This window comes from Pan troglodytes, chromosome 11 (genome assembly GCF_028858775.2).
Source record: "Pan troglodytes isolate AG18354 chromosome 11, NHGRI_mPanTro3-v2.0_pri, whole genome shotgun sequence".
Taxonomy (NCBI): domain Eukaryota; kingdom Metazoa; phylum Chordata; class Mammalia; order Primates; family Hominidae; genus Pan; species Pan troglodytes.
In genome coordinates, this window is record NC_072409.2 from 7,279,456 (window position 1) to 7,298,331 (window position 18,876).

At 40.3% G+C, this 18,876-nt stretch overlaps 1 protein-coding gene and 1 long non-coding RNA gene across 17 annotated transcripts in view; one reads left to right on the forward strand and one right to left on the reverse strand.

Moving 5' to 3' along the window:
- NUP214 (nucleoporin 214) overlaps positions 1–18,876 on the reverse strand; it is a 108,253-nt gene that overhangs the window by 57,125 nt on the left and 32,252 nt on the right. For all 16 annotated transcript variants that reach the window (XM_024345922.3, XM_054659184.2, XM_063788164.1 and 13 more), the window contains exons 18-23: positions 17,166–17,269; positions 13,486–13,668; positions 12,704–12,789; positions 12,515–12,598; positions 2,359–2,622; positions 1,059–1,220 (exon numbers count right to left, since the gene is read on the reverse strand). In XM_024345922.3, the coding sequence (XP_024201690.1) occupies positions 1,059–1,220; positions 2,359–2,622; positions 12,515–12,598; positions 12,704–12,789; positions 13,486–13,668; positions 17,166–17,269 (883 nt within the window). The remainder of the gene's footprint in view (positions 1–1,058; positions 1,221–2,358; positions 2,623–12,514; positions 12,599–12,703; positions 12,790–13,485; positions 13,669–17,165; positions 17,270–18,876) is intronic.
- On the forward strand, positions 9,160–17,313 carry LOC107976803 (uncharacterized). The gene is made up of 2 exons (XR_001721057.4): positions 9,160–9,566; positions 17,189–17,313. It is a non-coding gene; the product is annotated as an uncharacterized LOC107976803 (long non-coding RNA).

Sequence of the window (18,876 nt, forward strand, 5' to 3'; positions counted from 1 at the left end):
TTAGTGCTTCCTTCTGTAAAAGTTAAATTTTACAATGTTAAAAAAAAAGCTTTGGTCAGGAGCAGTGGCTCATGCCTATAATCCCAGCACTTTGGGAGGTAGAGGCGGGTGGATCACTTGAGCCCCGGAGTTTGAGACCAGCTTGGATAACATGGTGAAATCCCGTCTCTACAAAATTTTTTAAAATATTTGCCTGGTGTAGTGGTGCATGCCTGTAGTCCTAGCTATCCAGGAGGCTGAGGTGGGAAGGTCACCTGGGTTCGGGAGATCACGGAGGCTGCAGCGAGCCGTGATCGCACCAGTGTCCTCCAGCCTAGGCAACATAGTGAGACCCTGTCTCAAAAGAAAAAAAAAAAAGCTTCATGCAAGATATAGTTGGAGAAGAAAAAATGCTCAACTGAAAAAGAGCAGAGGGTTAGAGTCTGGGTTCTGCTACTTATTGGTGGGATAACCTTCACCTCTCTGAACTTCAGATTACTCAAACACAAAATGGTCATTCTTTTTGTTTGTTTGTGTTTGTTCTGTTTTAGAGATGAGGTCTCACTATGTTGCCAAGGGTGGTCTCAAACTCCTGGCCTCAAGTGATCCTCCCACCTCAGCCTCCCAAAGTGCTGGGATTACAGGCATGAGTCACTATGCCCAGCCAAAATAGCCATTCAAATACCTACTTCTTGGGGTAGCTGCAATCTGTAAGATACTAAGAGATGACGCTAGTGTTATTCGATGATCGAATTTCAAAGGTTATAATTTTAGGGCTCTAAGCAGACATTATTCAAAAGTAGGATTAGCAATTTTGTTTAAAAAAAAAACAAACCCCACTGATTTCCACCTTAACTAAATGTGGCAGTTCTAATCCCTCCCCTTAAAAGCAAAGATTTTCAGACCTAGTCTCTGCTTTCTTAGAACTCTCTCCACAAAGGGGAGAGGACTGTCACATCAATCTTCTCTTCTGAAGGGCACCAAAGAGAGCCCACTGTTTCTTGCCACCTGCTGTCCTGGCCTGTGACTCAGACAGCTCATAATCAGCCTCTGTACAGGTATGGGGCTACAGCTTTTACCTGGTGCCTGACTGGCCATCTGCCGCCTGAGTGCTGCTGCGGCAGCTGCCTGCGGGGCTGAGATGGGGTGGGAAGGACTAGGTGCACCATGTTTCACGGTTTTCGTGGCAAGCATTGTGCTATCGGCCCCTTGAGGAATAATTTTGCTAGCAGATGTAGCCACTAAGAGGAAAAGAAAAATTAAGTGTGAGTGGGTGAGAGAACAGGAAAATACAAAAGGTTAAATTGGTAAATTCTTTATGTTCGACTGCAGGGAAAATGCTAAAATTAGCGTTAACATAGAAAAGTACCAGTAAACTAACAGGCTGGCATCTATATCTTTCAGTTATCGCATGAAATTTGCCTACCCACCTCTACTAAGATACATCATCATTTCCTGATACTGATTGAGATATAACTTTTATACCAACATAGACCAATTCCCTGATCCCCTCTCACAAATTCTCTTCATTCTAGTACCTAACACTGGTATTTTTCTCTGCTGGAAGTCACTTTGATGCAAAGCCCTGACACTGTACTGAAAGTGTGGGGGCACAACACCTGTCAGTACAGTGAGCCAATACTGACCACAAGCATCAGAGCTGGTGAGTTCTGAGGCAGAATATGCCACAAGTCAGGCTGAAATGAGCCAGGATTTAAAAGATGAGTGTGGATGTTGCTTTATAACTGAAGCAAACAGCCCCCTTTTACTTCTGAAAAAGACCTGTTTTAAAAAACAAGCTGGCTCAGCAGAAAAACTGTTATAGCGCATAAACTTGGAGAGCCATCTCCTTCCTCACAATGGCCTAGCAACTGCTTTCAAGGGGAACACACATCTTTTCAATCAGTCTTCTAATTTCTAGAATATAAGCAGAAGTGAGTTGAGCAGCCAGGTGCAGTGGCTCATGCCTGTAATCCTACCACTCTGGGAGGCCAAGGCAGGTGGATCACCTGAGGTCAGGAGTTTGAGACCAGCCTGGCCAACACAACATGGTGAAACCCCGTCTCCACTAAAAATACAAAAATTAGCCAGGCGTGGTGGTGCACGCCTGTAATCCCAGCTACTTGGGAGGGTGAGGCAGGAGAATCATTTGAACCCGGGAGGTGGATGTTGCAGTGAGCCTAGATCGTGCCATTACACTCCAGCCTGGGCAACAGAGTGAGACTCCACCTCAAAAAAAAAAAAAAAGAAAAAGAAAAAAAAAAAGTGGGCTGGAGGCAACCACCATATTGGTGTGACAGTATAAGACCCAGTTACAATTCCTTCATTAGTTAGAAACATCATAGGGAAAAACAGTTTGCTTTCCCACTGTTTACTTACCTGAAGTTCCCATCACACCAGGTGAAGAACCATGAACCAGGTGAGATTTAGCAAATGGTGCTGCATGGGGCAAGAGACTGGGCTGGATGGAAGGAGTGCGAACCACGGGGGCGTGCCGAGGGGCCTGAACCACTGCCTCCTCATCTTTACAGGACGTCCGTGCATCTTCACTCTCCAGAGACTGGGAGACAGATGACGTTGAGCTGACTTCATCCAAGTCTTCATAATATCTCTGAGACAGAAAGGCTGATCGAGACAGGCTGGCTACAAAAGCCCCAAACAAAACACAATTTAGACAACTCAAAGCAAGCCCAAAAGCTAAGTAATTTTCACTGTTGATAAAAAAAAAATACTCAACTTGTAAAATGATTTAATTATTACTTATTTTAAGTGGGAGCAGGTATTGTCAAATGTGAACAAAAATGGTTTTGGGTCTTTGCTCAGATGGGGATTTGAGAAACTGCGGTGTGTGAACGAGAACATCTTGGGGCTGTTAAAAGAATGTGAAAAAGTAAGAGACAGAATTAATGCTGGTGTCAAAGTAGAAGCCTGGAGCCCTCACTAGTATAATAATAATATACTAGAAATGTAACAGGCAAGTTTCCATGGTAGGGTGAACAATCACACCATTACTGTCACCTTCCAATGATAAGCTTCTAAGAACAGGTCCAACGCAAAATGGAATAGAAAGAATGTCCTCGGTCCTGAGTGTCTCGAACATTTCCAGATAAATCTAATGATTCTTCTGATTCAGACAATTAGGTTTAAAAAAAAAAATACAAGAGACTGGGTGCAGTGGCTCAGGCCTATAATCCCAGCACTTTGGGAGATTGAGGAAGGAGGACTGCTTGAAGCCAGGAGTTCAAGACCAGCTTAGGCAACATAGTGAGACCCTGTCTCTACAAAAAATAGGGTAACAGAGTGAAACCCTGTCTCAAAAAAAAAAAAAAAAAAAAAAAAAGGCTGGGTGCAGTGGCTCAAGCCTGTAATCCCAGCACTTTGGGAGGCTGAGGTGGGCAGATCACCAGCTCAGGAGTTCAAGACCAGCCTGGCAAATATGGTGAAACCCCATCTCTACTAAAAAATACAAAAATTAGCCAGTCGTGGTGGTGCACACCTGTACTCCCAGCTACTCAGGAGGCTGAGGCAGGAGAATCGCTTGAACCCGGCAGGTGGAGGTTGCAGTGAGCCCAGATTGCACCACTGCACTGCAGCCTGGGCGACAGAGTGAGACGACTCCTCAAATAACAACAAGAAAAACCCAAAAGAGAAAATAGAATTGAATTGAACTGAATCCCGGCCTTCTGTTTAGACTTCGAAGAGTAAGGCTTTATGTCATGTTAACTTTCTATCATAAATTTCAGAATGCAAGTGAATACTTCCTGTATATTGGAAAAAACAAAAACCAAACAAAATAATCTAGCCCTTTTTCTTCCCTCCCCAAGTTATTTAACACGGCTCTGCAAATATTTATTGACTTTTGTGTCCCATGTGCACATGGCTCTGCAAGATTTTATTGTCATAATGTAAGTATAACATAAACAAATGCCACTAAAAACCAATGCTATGTGCTACGGCTGTCTTAGCCAATTTGGTAGCCAGTAGCCATATGTGGCTATTTAAATTTAAAGTAATCAAAAGCAAATTAATGAAAAATCAATTCCTCGATTGCACTATCCACATTTCATGTACTCTACAGCCACATGTGGCTAGTAGCTACCCTGTTGGACAGCAAAGATACAGAACATTTCCATCATCACAGAAAATCTTCCTGTGAGACAGCAAAAGAAACTACCATCAGAGTGAACAGGCAACCTACAAAATGGGAGAAAATTTTCACAACCTACTCATCTGACAAAGGGCTAATATCCAGAATCTACAATGAACTCAAACAAATTTACAAGAAAAAAACAAACAACCCCATCAAAAAGTGGGCGAAGGACATGAACAGACACTTCTCAAAAGAAGACATTTATGCAGCCAAAAAACACATGAAAAAATGCTCACCATCACTGGCCATCAGAGAAATGCAAATCAAAACCACAATGAGATACCATCTCACGCCAGTTAGAATGGCAATCATTAAAAAGTCAGGAAACAACAGGTGCTGGAGAGGATGTGGAGAAATAGGAACACTTTTACACTGTTGGTGGGACTGTAAACTAGTTCAACCATTGTGGAAGTCAGTGTGGCGATTCCTCAGGGATCTAGAACTAGAAATACCATTTGACCCAGCCATCCCATTACTGGGTATATACCCAAAGGACTATAAATCATGCTGCTATAAAGACACATGCACACGTATGTTTATTGTGGCATTATTCACAATAGCAAAGACTTGGAACCAACCCAAATGTCCAACAATGATAGACTGGTTTAAGAAAATGTGGCACATATACATCATGGAATACTATGCAGCCATAAAAAATGATGAGTTCATGTCCTTTGTAGGGACATGGATGAAACTGGAAATCATCATTCTCAGTAAACTATTGCAAGGACAAAAAACCAAACACCGCATGTTCTCACTCATAGGTGGGAATTGAACAATGAGAACACATGGACACAGGAAGGGGAATATCACACTCTGGGGACTGTTGTGGGGTGGGGGGAGGAGGGAGGGATAGCATTAGGAGATATACCTAAGGCTAAATGAAGAGTTAATGGGTGCAGCACACCAGCATGGCACATGTATACATATGTAACTAACCTGCACATTGTGCATATGTACCCTAAAACTTAAAGTATAACAAAAAAAAAAAAAAAAAAAAAGAAAATCTTCCTGTGAGATAACAACTAGGTACTGTTTTAAGCCGCTAGGTTTGTGATAATTTGTTACGGCATCCATAGGAAACTAATACAAACCCATGTTTTCTTGGGGCCAAATTTCTCTCCATAATTTCTCTAAAATCCTATTATAGTTCCTGATAGTAACAATAAAAGATGACTCAAATAATCACATCACCTTCAAGAACTAGACAGAAAGAGACACTGGAATAACTATGTAACCTCCAAGGTCCTATGTAACATGAGGGTACTCTTAGTTCCTTCCTTCACCTTTCTGAGGCAATTTACCATCAACTGAAAGATGCAATGGGCATGCTCATTCACAGAAGCATGGGGCATGGACTGCTCACTATGCCAATGGTGCTGCCTCCACCATTAATGGGTGCTGCTCTCTGCTGTGATCAAGGATGCAGCTAACTGCCTGGCATTAGAAAGAGGGTCCCACTGAAATTTAAAGAATCTTATTCCGTTTACACTCTACGTCAGATAAGGAAAGGTAGAAAGCTACATGACTGAGGGCAGGGAGGGTGGGGTGACAAAAGGATAGAAAGTCATATGATCATCTCAGTAGATGCAGCAAACCTCACATCTCAGGATGAACTATAGAAAGTGCTCCTTTTGAGATCAAGGATAGCTACACGACACTTTTACGCTGCACTGGAGGTTCTAGCCAGTGAAGTAAGGTAAAATAATAATAATAATAACAATAATGATAATAATAATAACAAAAGGACTGGAAAGGCAGAAACGTCACCATTAGTATCCATGGAGGATTTCATTGTTTCCATAGTTACAAGGCCAAGAAACAGCTACAGACGTGTTAGAATAAATGAATTCTGCCAGGTTGTTGGCTGTAAGTAAATATACATAAATCAACGGTATTTCTCTATACTACATCCAACATAAACCATAAAATTTAAGGAAAAAAAATCTACCATTATAAGAGCAACAAATTTTTGCAATTAAATTTTTAGCAATTAATCTAACGAAAGATGTGCATGTCTCCTATGCAGAAAACATTAAGAGAAATTAAAGAACACCCAAATATACAAATTGTACCCAGTTCAGGAACTGAGAGTTCACTACTGCACAAATGTCAATTCTCAAGTTGATCTAGAGACTCAATACAATTCCAATAAAAATCTCAACTTTCCTTTGAAGGCTGAGGAAGGCAAAATTCCTCTCCCAAGACTTTCTTTTTTTAAAGACGGAGTTTCGCTCTTGTTGCCCAAGCTGGAGTGCAACGGCATGATCTCGGCTCACTGCGACCTCTGCCTCCCGGGTTCAAGCGATTCTCCTGCCTCCCTTCTTTTTTATTTTTTTATTGTGGTAAAATATACATAACATAAAATGCACCATAGTCACATTTTAAAGTGTACAGTTCCATGGTATAAATACATTCCTAATGTTGTATAACCGTGACTACCATCTATCTCCAGAACGTTTTCATCTTCCCAAACTGAAACTTCATCCCCATGAAACACTAACTCCCCATTTTCCCTCCTCCAGCTTCCGGCAGCCACCATTCTAGTTCTGTCTCTATGGTTTTGACTACTCTAGGTACAGGGAGGTAGAATTTAACAAGACAATTTTAAGGTTAATATGAAAACGTAAAACACCAAGAAAGCCAAAACATTCTAGAGCAGGGGTCAGAAAACTACAACCATAGACCAGCTGTCTCTTTGCAGAAATATAAAGTTTTGCTGAAACACAGACATGCCCCTCTCATCACATGGTCTGTGGCTGCTTTCCCATTACAACAGCAGAGTTAGGTAGGTGCAATGGAAACCACAGCACCTGCAAACCTCAACTATTCTCCAGCTGGCCCCTTACAGAAAAATCTGCCAACCCCTACTCTGAATTGTAGAACTTTCTGCAATGATGAAATGTTCTTTATACGTGTTTGCCATTACAGTAGCCATTAGTCACATGTGCCTACTGAGCACTTGAAATGTGGCTACTGGGATTGCAAAACTAAATTTTAAATGTTACTTATTTTTCTTTTTAAAATTTATATATTTATCTGAGACAGGGTCTCACCACTCCTTTCCCAGGCTGGTCTCGAACTCTTGGGCTCAAGTGATCCTCCTGCCTCAGCCTCCTCAAAACAGCTGGGATTACAGGCATGCACCACCTTGCCTTGCAATTTTATTTAATTTAAATGTAAGCAGAGGCTGGGCGTGGTGGCTCACACCTGTAATCCGAGCACTTTGGGAGTCCGAGGCAGGCGGATCACAAGGTCAGGAGATCGAGACCATCCTGGCCAACACGGTGAAACCCCCATCTCTACTAAAAATACAAAAAAATTAGCTGGGCATGGTGGCATGCAGCTGTAGTCCCAGCTACTTAAGAAGCTGAGGCAGGAGAATCGCTTGAACCCAGGAGGCAGAGGTTGCAGTGAGCTGAGATCGTGCCACTGCACTCCAGCCTGGCGACAGAGCGAGATTCTGTCTCCAAAAAAAAAAAAAAAAAAAAAAAACAATGTAAGCAGAATACCATATTGGACAGAACACCTCTAGAATCTAGCAACAGTATTGAGACTTATTTGAGCACTAATTAAGGCAGTGTGGCAGTAGTGCTTTCTAATCAGTGTATGAGACCAACAAACATACATGTATACGGATAAACGATTTATAATAAAAGTGGCCCTGCTAAGCAGGGAGGAGAGTCTTTTCAATAAATAGTGTTAGGACAAGCAGATATCCAAACACAAAAAAATGACACATGAGCCATACCTTATATCACACACAAAAATCAATTACTGATAGGGTGAACAAAATATAGATATACAGTGGAATACTGTTCAATGACAAAATGGAATGAACTAATGATACATGGTACATATCATGGGTGAACAACAAAAACATGCTAAGTGAAAGAACCTAAACCCAAACACTATCAGACTCCATAATATATGCAATTTCTTTAAAAAGGCAGATCCAAGAAGAAAGAAAGCAGATCAGTGGTTGCTTGGGTAGAACAAGAATTGACTGCAAACAAGCTTGGGGAAACTTTTTAAGTGATGGAAATGTTCTAGAACTGAAATGTGGTGATGGGTATACAATTCTGTAAACTTAGCAAAAAGCATCCAGCTACCAGCAGGTGAGTTTTATATGTAAATTATACCTCAATAAAGTTGATCCAATTGTGAAAGACAAACTTTAATGTTTCTGGAAGATAATAAAGGTACATACCTACTTTCATTACCTACAGATAGAGGATTTCTTAAACAGAACACAAAAAGTACTAACTATAAAAGAAAAGGCTGATAAATCTCACTATTTTACAATTAAGAACTTCTGCTCACCAGGCTGGGCACAGTTGCTCACACCTGTAATCCCAGTGCTTTGGGAAGCTGAGGCAGGAAGATCACGTAAGGCCAGGAGTTCAAGATCAGCCTGAGCAATACAGCAAGACCATGTTCCTACAAAAACTAAAAAAATTATCTGGGCATGGTGGCCTGGCCTGTGCCTATAGTCCCAGCTACTCAGGAGGCTGAGGCAGGAGGATCGCTTCAGCCAGGGAGGATGGGGCTGCAGTGAGCTATGACTGCACCACTACACTCCAGCCTGGGCAACAGAGCAAGAGTCTGTTTCTAAAAACAAAAACAAAAACGAACTTCTGTTCACCAAGACATAATTAAGAGGACAAAAAGGCAAAGTGAGTATCTGCAACTCACAAAACCAACAAAGGCTGGTCTCCAGAATTGATAAAAACATTTACAAATCAATAAGACAGAGTATTCAATAATAAATGAATGAGCAAAAGATTTAATTCGGTACTCCACAAAAGAAGATATCCAAATGGTTAAAACATTTTACAAAAGAGTCCTACCAGAATAGTTAAAAGAAAAAAGACCGACAATATCAAGTTTGGCAAAGATGTGGAACAACCGTAACACTCATTTACTGATGATAAAGTACAACCACTTAGTAAAACCGCCTGGCAGAGTCTATGAAAGCTGAGCATATGGACAGACTATGAGCCAACAATGCCACTCCTAGCTATGTAACCAAATGAAAAGTACACATGTGCTCCGAGAGACACACACAGGAATATTCAGAACCTTTTCTGTAATAGCTATAAACTGAAAGCAGCACATGTCCAACAGGAAAATGAATAAACAAATACAGCATATTCATACAATAGAATCCTATACAGAGCAACTAAAATAACAGCTAGAGGCAACAACACGGATGGATCTTACAAGCCTGATGTGGAACAAGAGAAGCCCATTCAGAGACTAAGTGAATGGATTTATGTGGTATGCAAAAACAGGCAAAACCAAATTATAGTGTTTTGGGAGGTATGCTTACATAGTAAAGCTCTGAAGGAAAACAAAGAAAAGGCGACTAAAGAGAATGACAACTTACGCAATGCAGAATCCTGGATTGGATCCTAGATCCAATCAACGTGTAGGGGTAAGTGGGACAGCCGGCAAAATTTGAGTATCAACTGTATATGAGATAACTGTATACGTTAAATTTCCTGAACCTGCAAACTGTATTATGGTGTGTAAGAGAGCACCTTTGTTCTTGGGAGGACACATGCTGAAATATTTAGGAATAAGGGGCGTTGTCTTCAGCTTATTCTCAGATAGTTCAGCAACAATTGTGGCAAACAGTAGTAAACATATGGGTGAGGGGTAAGTGGGTGCTTACTGTACTCGCAATTGGAAGTTCCAATTTTTTCAAAATAATAAATTAAAAATAACAAAAAATGTCAAATTAAAAAAAAAAGGCAAAGGCAAAACTCTCACATAAGCCCATATAATCGTGCCTTACGGGAGGAAGGAAAACTGGGGTATGCAAGAGGGCTTCTAAAAAACGGCAATATTCTGTTTCTTGACCTGGGTAGAGGCTACAGGGATATACGTTTTTGTTTTGTGCACTTAATGTGTGTTGTTTTTCACAATTTTAAAAATTCAAAGTGTTTACATGCTGAGTTATTCTTCCCAGCATGCACACTAACATTAAATGAGTATCATGTGCAGTTATCTGCTTAATGTCTGAATTCCTCCTCTTAAATGAAAAGCTTCATGTGGGCAGAGACCATGTTTCTCTTATTTACCACTGATTGGATCAAACTAGGCAATCGTATTTATTGAATGAATGAATAAGTAAATTACATAAATCTCACTTGTAAGGACTCTATCTAAATATATAATCTGATGTGGGCTAAAGATTTGTGAACAAAGACGTTCTGAGAAAATTTTGGTAACAAGATTAGCAACAGGCATTATGGCCTTCTAATACAAGGAAATATTGTGCTGTCTTTATAAGGCACGTGTTCAAAGAATATTTAAACACAGAAGGCAGAGGAAAAGGTTAAGATTTTAAGTTTAAATATTTTTTCCAATTTTTAAAATTTGGTAAAATGTAACATAAAATTTACCATCTTAAGTGTTTTAAAGTACACAGTTCACTGGTATTAAGTACATTCGCATTGTTGTGTAATCATCACCACCATCCATCTCCAGAACTATTTTCCCTGTGCAAAACTGAAACTCTATACCCATTAAATAATAACTCCCCATGACCCCCCACCTCAGTCCTTCAGGCAACCCCTATTCTTGTTTCCATCTCTATGAATTTGATGTCTCTAGATACTTCATATAAGTGGAATCATACAGTATTTGTCTATTTGAGGACACTTAGCACAATGTCCTCAAGGTTCACTTATATTGTAACATGTCAAAAATTCCTTTTTAAAGACTGAATAATATTCCATTGTATAGACAGACATTTTGTTTATCCATTCATTCATTAACAGACACACTGTTTCCACCTCTTGGCTATTACCAATAATGCTGTCATGAGCATGGATACAAAAGTATCTCTTTGAAACCTTATTTTCAATTATTTGGGGTATATGCCCAGAAGTGAAATTGCTGGATCATCCAGTAATCACATTTTTAATTTTTTGAGGAACCACCAAACTGTTTTCTACAGTGGCTTTACCATTTCACATTCCCACCAATAGTGCACAAAGCTTCCATTTTTGCCATATCTTCACCACCAGCATTTATTTTGTTTTTTTTTTTTTTTTAATAGTAAGGGCTCATGAATTTTAAATTAGAAAAAAATCAAGACACAAAACTGTTATAATCTCAATTTCATTTTAAAATAAATCAGATTTACATATGCAAAGAAAAAACTTTGGAACTAAACCAAAATAACTAAGTGAGGCCATATCTGGGTTGAGAGAGAGTAATTTTTTAACTTTTTAATTTTTTTTAGAGATTCTGTTGCTCAGGCTGGAGTGCAGTGGCATGCCCATAGCTCACTGCAGCTGCAGGCTCAAGCAACCCTCCTGCCTCAGCCACCTGAAGAGCTAAGATTACAGGTGCATGCCACCGCACTCAGCTAATATTTTTTATTCTCCTTTATACTTTCCATATTTTTCCCAATGACCTACCAAGAGAATGTATTCTTCAGGTAAAAAAAATTTATTTGAAAATTAACTTGTCTGTGACTATTATTTATCTAATTTAGCTCTATGTGAGTACAGAAAAATAAATCAGTAAGATTAAATTTCTTTCAGTTATTCTGATTACCAAAAGCATTTGTTATTGGCATAAAAAAATTTTAACTGAAAACAGAATCTCAAAGAAAAATTTGGATATGGATACTAAAACAAAGCAGTTATGCCTAAAATTGTTTGTCACACATTTTTCTTTAAATTGAAGTTATTATCTAGGTAATGTAATGGGAAAAAAATTTATGGCTTCTTTAATCAAGTATTTTTAAGCAAGTATTTTTAATCAACATTGCTTAATCTTATTTTTTTCTTCTTTTTTCATAAAAGAAGCCTTTTTCGGCAAGGCACAGTGGCTCATACCTGTAATCCCAGCACTCTGGGAGGCTGAGGCAGGAGGATAACTTGAACCCAGGAGTTTGAGAACAGCCTGGGCAACATGGGGAGACTCCGTCTTTTATTTTTTTCTATTACTTATTTATTTTTTTAAAAACCTTTTTCCCAGATGCAAACTTACTCAAAACCCAACACAAATCAGAAAAGTAAACCTTCTCTGGCTAAAGCAGAGGCTAGGATCCAGCTCAGCCTATCTCAAACCCTTGTGAATCAGTGCCATAAAACTTGAGGACTGCAGAAAACAGTGTAAAAGCCAAAACGACTACTTTGCTGCTTCATCAAGTATATATAAGCTGGTTCTTATTCCACTATTCAGATTAACAACAGATTCTGGAGACATTTTCTCTATCCCCTATTAAGAACCAACACACACACACTTACACACACATACACAGCACCCTAGCTCACACGTGCACACATGCATGTGCGCGCGCGCACACACACACCCTACCGCACCCTATCACTATGTACAGGCCCAGTTACTGGTTCTCTTTACCTGGAGCAGTGGATCTCACTGGTGGGGTCTTCCTCTTGGCCAAGAAGTTTCTCAGTTGTGCCTGTTTCATGGGGGACAGTTTGGCTGCAAGAAATCCATAAACCCATAAATGATTAAGACTCAGTTTTTAAGATATCAGTACTTGGAAGAGAATAAAGGGAGTTAAAAGACTGGGAAGGATGCAATTACCTGGTACTTTGGGCAAGGATTTGGTGTGAGATTCTACGGTGGTTTTCAACAAAGCATTGCACAGGCTTTCCAGGTCACTGTCAAAACTGAAACAGAACAGTGTTAGATACAGACCAACTAGGAGCTGAAAGATCTGAGGCTGTCGGGGGTACACTATCCTCTTAAATATAAATGCAAGACATGAGAATATCCCCAATATATAAACATGCCATCTGACCAACTGACGGAATTAATCTAAAAGAAGTGAGATCACAATCATATTATATACCATCTCCACCTCAAACACAACATGATGGTGCCTCAGTAGAAAAAGTAATTAAAATTTATACATTTGGCCTAAAAGCATAAACACAAAACCATTTTGGTAAACTCAAGGCAAACTGTCAATCTGCCAGGGTCTGAAAGTCCCCCCATTCAAGCAGAATGGCAAATCTGGGCTTCAGAAACAAGTCAGTCAACTTAATCCTATCAGCTGATTTTCAATCAAACCATGACACTGTTACTATGGTGTATCACTTGCTGTGATATATTCAGCACCCATTTCATCAGTGTAATATTTTACAGACTTAGTTTAACTCTCCAACAATCCCACGAAGCAGGTATTGTCATCCTCATTTTTTAGGCAAAGAAACAAAGGATCAGAGAGGGTGGGACCCTGACCAGGATTACACAGGTGAGAGACACAGAGTCACTTGCAAACCCATATCTGAACCACTCTGAGACTCCCTAAATGTTCATGCATTCATTCACCCATATTTATTGAGTGCAAGTCCTCTCCACACCTGTGAATGCTGCTCTGGGAAGGAACAGCCGAGGACAGGCTCCACAGGGAAGTCTGGTTGTAAAGGCGGAGCTGCTGAAGACTATCCACCAGGTGATTCAGCCTCTTCCTCTGTTGGTTGATGATTTCCCGGTTGTTGGCTAGGGTGTTAAACAGTGTCTCTCGCTCTGGCACAAGCAGGTGCCTGTTGACAACAATGAGAAAAGAATTAAACATGAATGGTTCAAGTAAAGGAATCTCCCAGTAAAAAAACAAACAAGACTACAATGGTAACAGTGAAAATGATAAAATGGAGAACCAGCACTGGACAAGAACCATTAAGAAATTACCAGAAAATAAAAAGGAGATGAAAGCCTAATGAAGATAAAATGGAATGTGGAGAAAACAGCTGGAAACAGGCAGGCCAGTCCTGTAGCAAAGGACAGCATACATTAGGTGAAACCTGAGAGAGGCCCTGGGAAGAAAAGGGCAGGAGTGAGGTGCGAGTCAAGAACAGGGGAAAAGCCAGTCAGCTTTCTACTTAGAATTTATCTGTTTTTCTGAATGTAAATTATATTCAATTAAAAAAAAAAGGTTCACTGGAAGTCTATGGGAGTCAGTTAATTCTTCAGACTATTGTCAAGAAATAGTGGGACAGCATAAGATTTAGCATCAGGAAGGTAACCTGTCCAAAAGAACTAAAACAAGTAGCTGCCTCTGGGAAGTAGGTCTGACTGTAGAGGGCGACAGGTCTATTTGCTTCCGCTTTTCAGTAGAAATCTTTAAGTAGCTTTGAAATTTTTTTCTGACTGCATTAATTTGCAGAGGGGATAGGAAAAATCATACATATAAAAACAAAAGGAATAATCCCACATCAGTTATAAACCAAATTTTCTTTGCTATGGTATGTCAATACAGTCATGTGCCACATAACGACATTTTGGTCAATGATGGACTGCATATACAACGATGATCCTATAAGATTACAGTAGAGCTGAATTCCTATTGCCTAGTGATTTGTGTTATAATTGTCTATAGTAGTCAGTACAAAACCATGCTGTACAGCAGGGGTGTCTAATCTTTTGCTTCCCTGGGCCACACTGGAGGAAAAATTGTCTTGGGCCACACATAAAATATACTAATGCTGGCTGATAAGCTTAAAAAAAAAATCACAAAAAATCTCAGAATGTTTTAAGAAAGTTTACGAATTTGTGTTGGATTGCATTCAAAGCTGTCCTGGGCCACATGAAGCCTGCAGGCCGTGGGTTGGACAAGCTTGCTGTATGGTACTGTGGTCTAGGAGCAACAGGCTATACACCATAAGCGCCTAGGTGTGCAATAGGCGATGTAATCTAGGTCATAAGTACACATAGTGTAAGTACATTCTATGATGATCATATAATGACAAAATCGCCTAACAATGAACTTCTCAGAACGCATGTTAAGCAACAAGTGACTCTATGTATATTTTACCTCAACACAAATCATGGAACGAAAAATGCTTGCTAAACAGAAACCTCTGGATTTATTTCCCTTTTTCCCATTATCTCTTTGAGTTCAGGGCTGACTGAATGACTGCCTCTGGTAACAAGGTAGTTCAACATATAATTTTTAAAAGGCATTTCAGGCCAGGCGCGGTGGCTCACGCCTGTAATCCCAGCACTTTGGGAGGGCGAGGCAGGTGGATCACGAGGTCAGGAGTTGGAGACCAGCCTAACCAACATGGTGAAACCCCATCCCTACTGAAAATACAAAAATTAGCCAGGTGTGGTGGCACGCACCTGTAATCCCAGCTACTCAAGGAGGCTGAGGCAGGAGAACTGCTTGAACCCCGGAGGCGGAGGTTGCAGTGAGCCAAGATCGCGCCACTGCACTCCAATATGGGTGACACAGCGAGACTCAGTCTCAAAAAAAAAAAAAGAAAAGGCATTTCAATAGGGTTCAAGGTAATATTCAGGGATGGCCCTAAAACAGAGAAGTGCTATCAAAATAGAAAATTGTACAGATTTAAGAATTTGAACTCTGCAGAAAGAGAACTCAGAAAAGCATAAGTAGTAAATCCACAGAATTGTTACAAAGGAAAAAAAAGCTGGGCTTCTCTTTAAGCATCATGCACTTTCTTACAAGGCTAACTTGTTAATTACCAAAAAGAAATACAACCATTGAGCAGAGCAGAATGTACCCACTGTCAGGTTAGCCCATTGTTTCCCTTGTGGGAAAGCAAACCATATGGTTAAACATGAATCAGAACCAGGTGTGTGAGCTAGTTCTCTAATGGGGCCCCACTGCCCATGGAGACAAGTGCTCCAGTCCACAGGCCACAGAATTCTCCCCTTAGATAGTGGGGGAGGAGAGCTTCTCACTTCTATCTCCCTATACCTATCTATGCTGCAAGCTGAGGGTCCTCCAGTTGGGATTTTTAGCCTTTCTCCACATAACACAATGTAATTTATTGAATTGTGCTTACTAAATTATAAGCATATTATAGTCCCGTCCCTGATATCACACCCAGGTTGTCCCACTGAAAAGTACATCAAATAGACCATTTCTTGGTTTGTCTTCATACAGGGCTAGCTAATCATTAATCAAGTGTAGGTGTTTCAGAAATCTAACATTTCAGGCTGATTCATTTTTCAAATTTCTAATGGGCACTTCATGCTCTCATGGTGCATGACATTCTACTCCTTGTGGAAAACATGTGGCTTAAAACCAAATATCTAGGGATAAAAAACTATGCTAAAAGGTTTTCCCATTACTTTGCCATCATTTCTCTCATCTTTTTAATTATCCACACTAATTACAAATGTTTTCTAAAAAAGAAAATGTGAAATATACAGAAGAGTATTACGGAAAATTCTCCTTAATCCCGTTTTGCAGATATAACTACGAATATTTTGTTACATCTATTACTTTTGTACCTCCACATTCTTATTAGCCAATATGCTTTTGTCTTTTTACTTAATTTTTATATTACATCTAATAATTATAGCGAAATAGTTATATATTCATACATTTTGTAGAACATAGAATATGTATTCAATATATTAAATAATTTATTGGAGAACATGCTAGTCAATGGTTACAGGGTATTCTGTAGTTAAGAAAAAAAGCGACCATATTTATTTAGCCACTCCTGTACCTTTAGATAATTAGGCTGAATCCGATTTTTCACTATCATAAATTATACTACAATATAAATTATTTTACGTAAATTACTGAGTATCATTTGTTGTTTCTGTAGAAAAATATTTCAAGTAGAATGACTGTTAAAAAGAATGAACGTTTTGTAGAGATTTTCTCTTTCTTGTTTTTTTTTTTTTTTTTTTTTTTGAGATGGGAATTTCGCTCTTGTTGCCCAGGCTGGAGGGCAGTGGCACGATCTCAGCTCACTGAAACCTCCGCCTCCTGGGTTCAAGCGATTCTCCTGCCTCAGCCTCCATAGTAGCTGGGATTATAGGCATGTGCCACCATGCCCGGCTAATTTTGTGTTTTTGGTAGAGACAGGGTTTCTCCATGTTGGTCAGGCTGGTCTCGAACTCCCGATCTCAGGTGATCCACTCGCCTCGGCCTCCCAAAGTGCTGGGATTACAGGCGTGAGCCACCACACCCGGCCGGGGATTTTCATATGTTCCTAAATAACCTTTTTAAAATGGCAATAGCAATATCTATTCCAACACATTGCAGATGAGAGATCTCATTCACCTTTGTTTTTTCTTTTGTTCCAGATGCTGATCCCACTCCAAGTCTAGAACATCATTCACATCTTGGACAGCAAATTTCACATACTGATGAAGGCGCCGAATTTCCTATAAGAAAAGAATTAAAAGGCAAATAACTTGTTTTTCTGATAGTTTGGGGGAAGATGTATCAAAACAGTCAAAAGAATTCTAAAATACTTCTATATTAAGAACCATAATGAACAAGGAAAACAGAATAGGTTTTAATACGATTTTTAAAACTATATAATTAAAATGAGGCCGGGTGCAGTGGCTCAGGCCTATAATCCCAACACCCTGGGAGGCCAAGGCAGGAGGACTGCTTGAAGCCAGGAGTTAAAGATCAGCCTGGGCAACATAGCAAGACTCTGTCTCTAATAATGTATACAAATTAAAAAGTTACATAAAAAAACTTTATAATTAAAATGAAAAACAAAATTGGCCAGGAGTGGTGGCTCCTCACTTTGGGAGGCTGAGGCAAGCAGATCACTTGAGGTCAGGAGTTCAAGATCAGCCTGGCCAACATGGTAAAACCCCGTCTCTACTAAAAACACAAAAATTAGCCAGGCAGGGTGGCAGGTGCCTGTAATCCCAGCTACTCAGGAGGCTGAGGCAGGGGAATCACTTGAACCCAGGAGGCAGAGGTGGCACAATGAAAAGGGAAACAGAATGGGTGTGGCTGCGTAGGCCCCCAGGGAACAAATGTTCTTGCTTAATTCTCATTTCTCAGTTCCATGGTCTGGGAATTTTCCATTCCATTCTGGTACTCAGACAGTGCATCCATTTAGATTTTGCTCTCCCACCCATAAAATTAACTGTAATGGAGACAAAACGCTGCTGAAAGTAATTCTAAACCTATCTATTCACAGCATAGAACATATAAGTCATCTTCCCATTTGAGAAATACTCATTTGTTTGCAAAAGCAAAGAACACTATCAGCACTAAAAACTGAATCTGTCATTATTTAAAATTTTAGCTATTTAACTTATTATAGGCCTGCAATAATTTTATTTAAATTTTGGGCGACTGTTAACCTTCACGGCTATGCAACTTGATTCTCAAAAATTAAAAACAGGCCAGGTGGCTGGGCGCTGTGGCTCACACCTGTAATCTCAGCACTTTGGGAAGCCGAGGTGGGCAGATCACTTGAGGTCAGGAGTTCCAGACCAGCCTGGCTAACATGGTGAAATCCCGCCTTGACTAAAAATACAAAAATTAGCTGGGCATGGTGATGCACGCCTATAATCCCAGGTACTTCGGAGGCTGAGGCACAAGAATCACTTGAACACAGGAGGCGGAGGCTGCAGTGAGCTGAGATCACGCCACTGCACTCCGGCCTGGGCAACAGAGCAAGACTCTGTCTCTGAACAAAAAAACAGGCCGGGCATGGTGGCTCATGCATGTAATCCCAGCACTCTGGGAGGCCAGGACGGGTGGATTACTCGAGGTCAGGAGCTCAAGACCAGCCTGGCCAACATGGTGAAACCCCATCTCTACTAAAAATACAAAAATTAGAGCTGGGTGCAGTGGCTCATGCCTGTAATCCCAGTACTTTGGGAGGCCAAAGCAGGTGGATCACTTGAGGCCAGGAGTTTGAAACCAGCCTGGTCAACATGGTGAAACCCCATCTCTACTAAAAATACAAGAATTACCCGGGTGTGGTGGCGCGCGCCTGTAATCCCAGCTACTCCAGAGG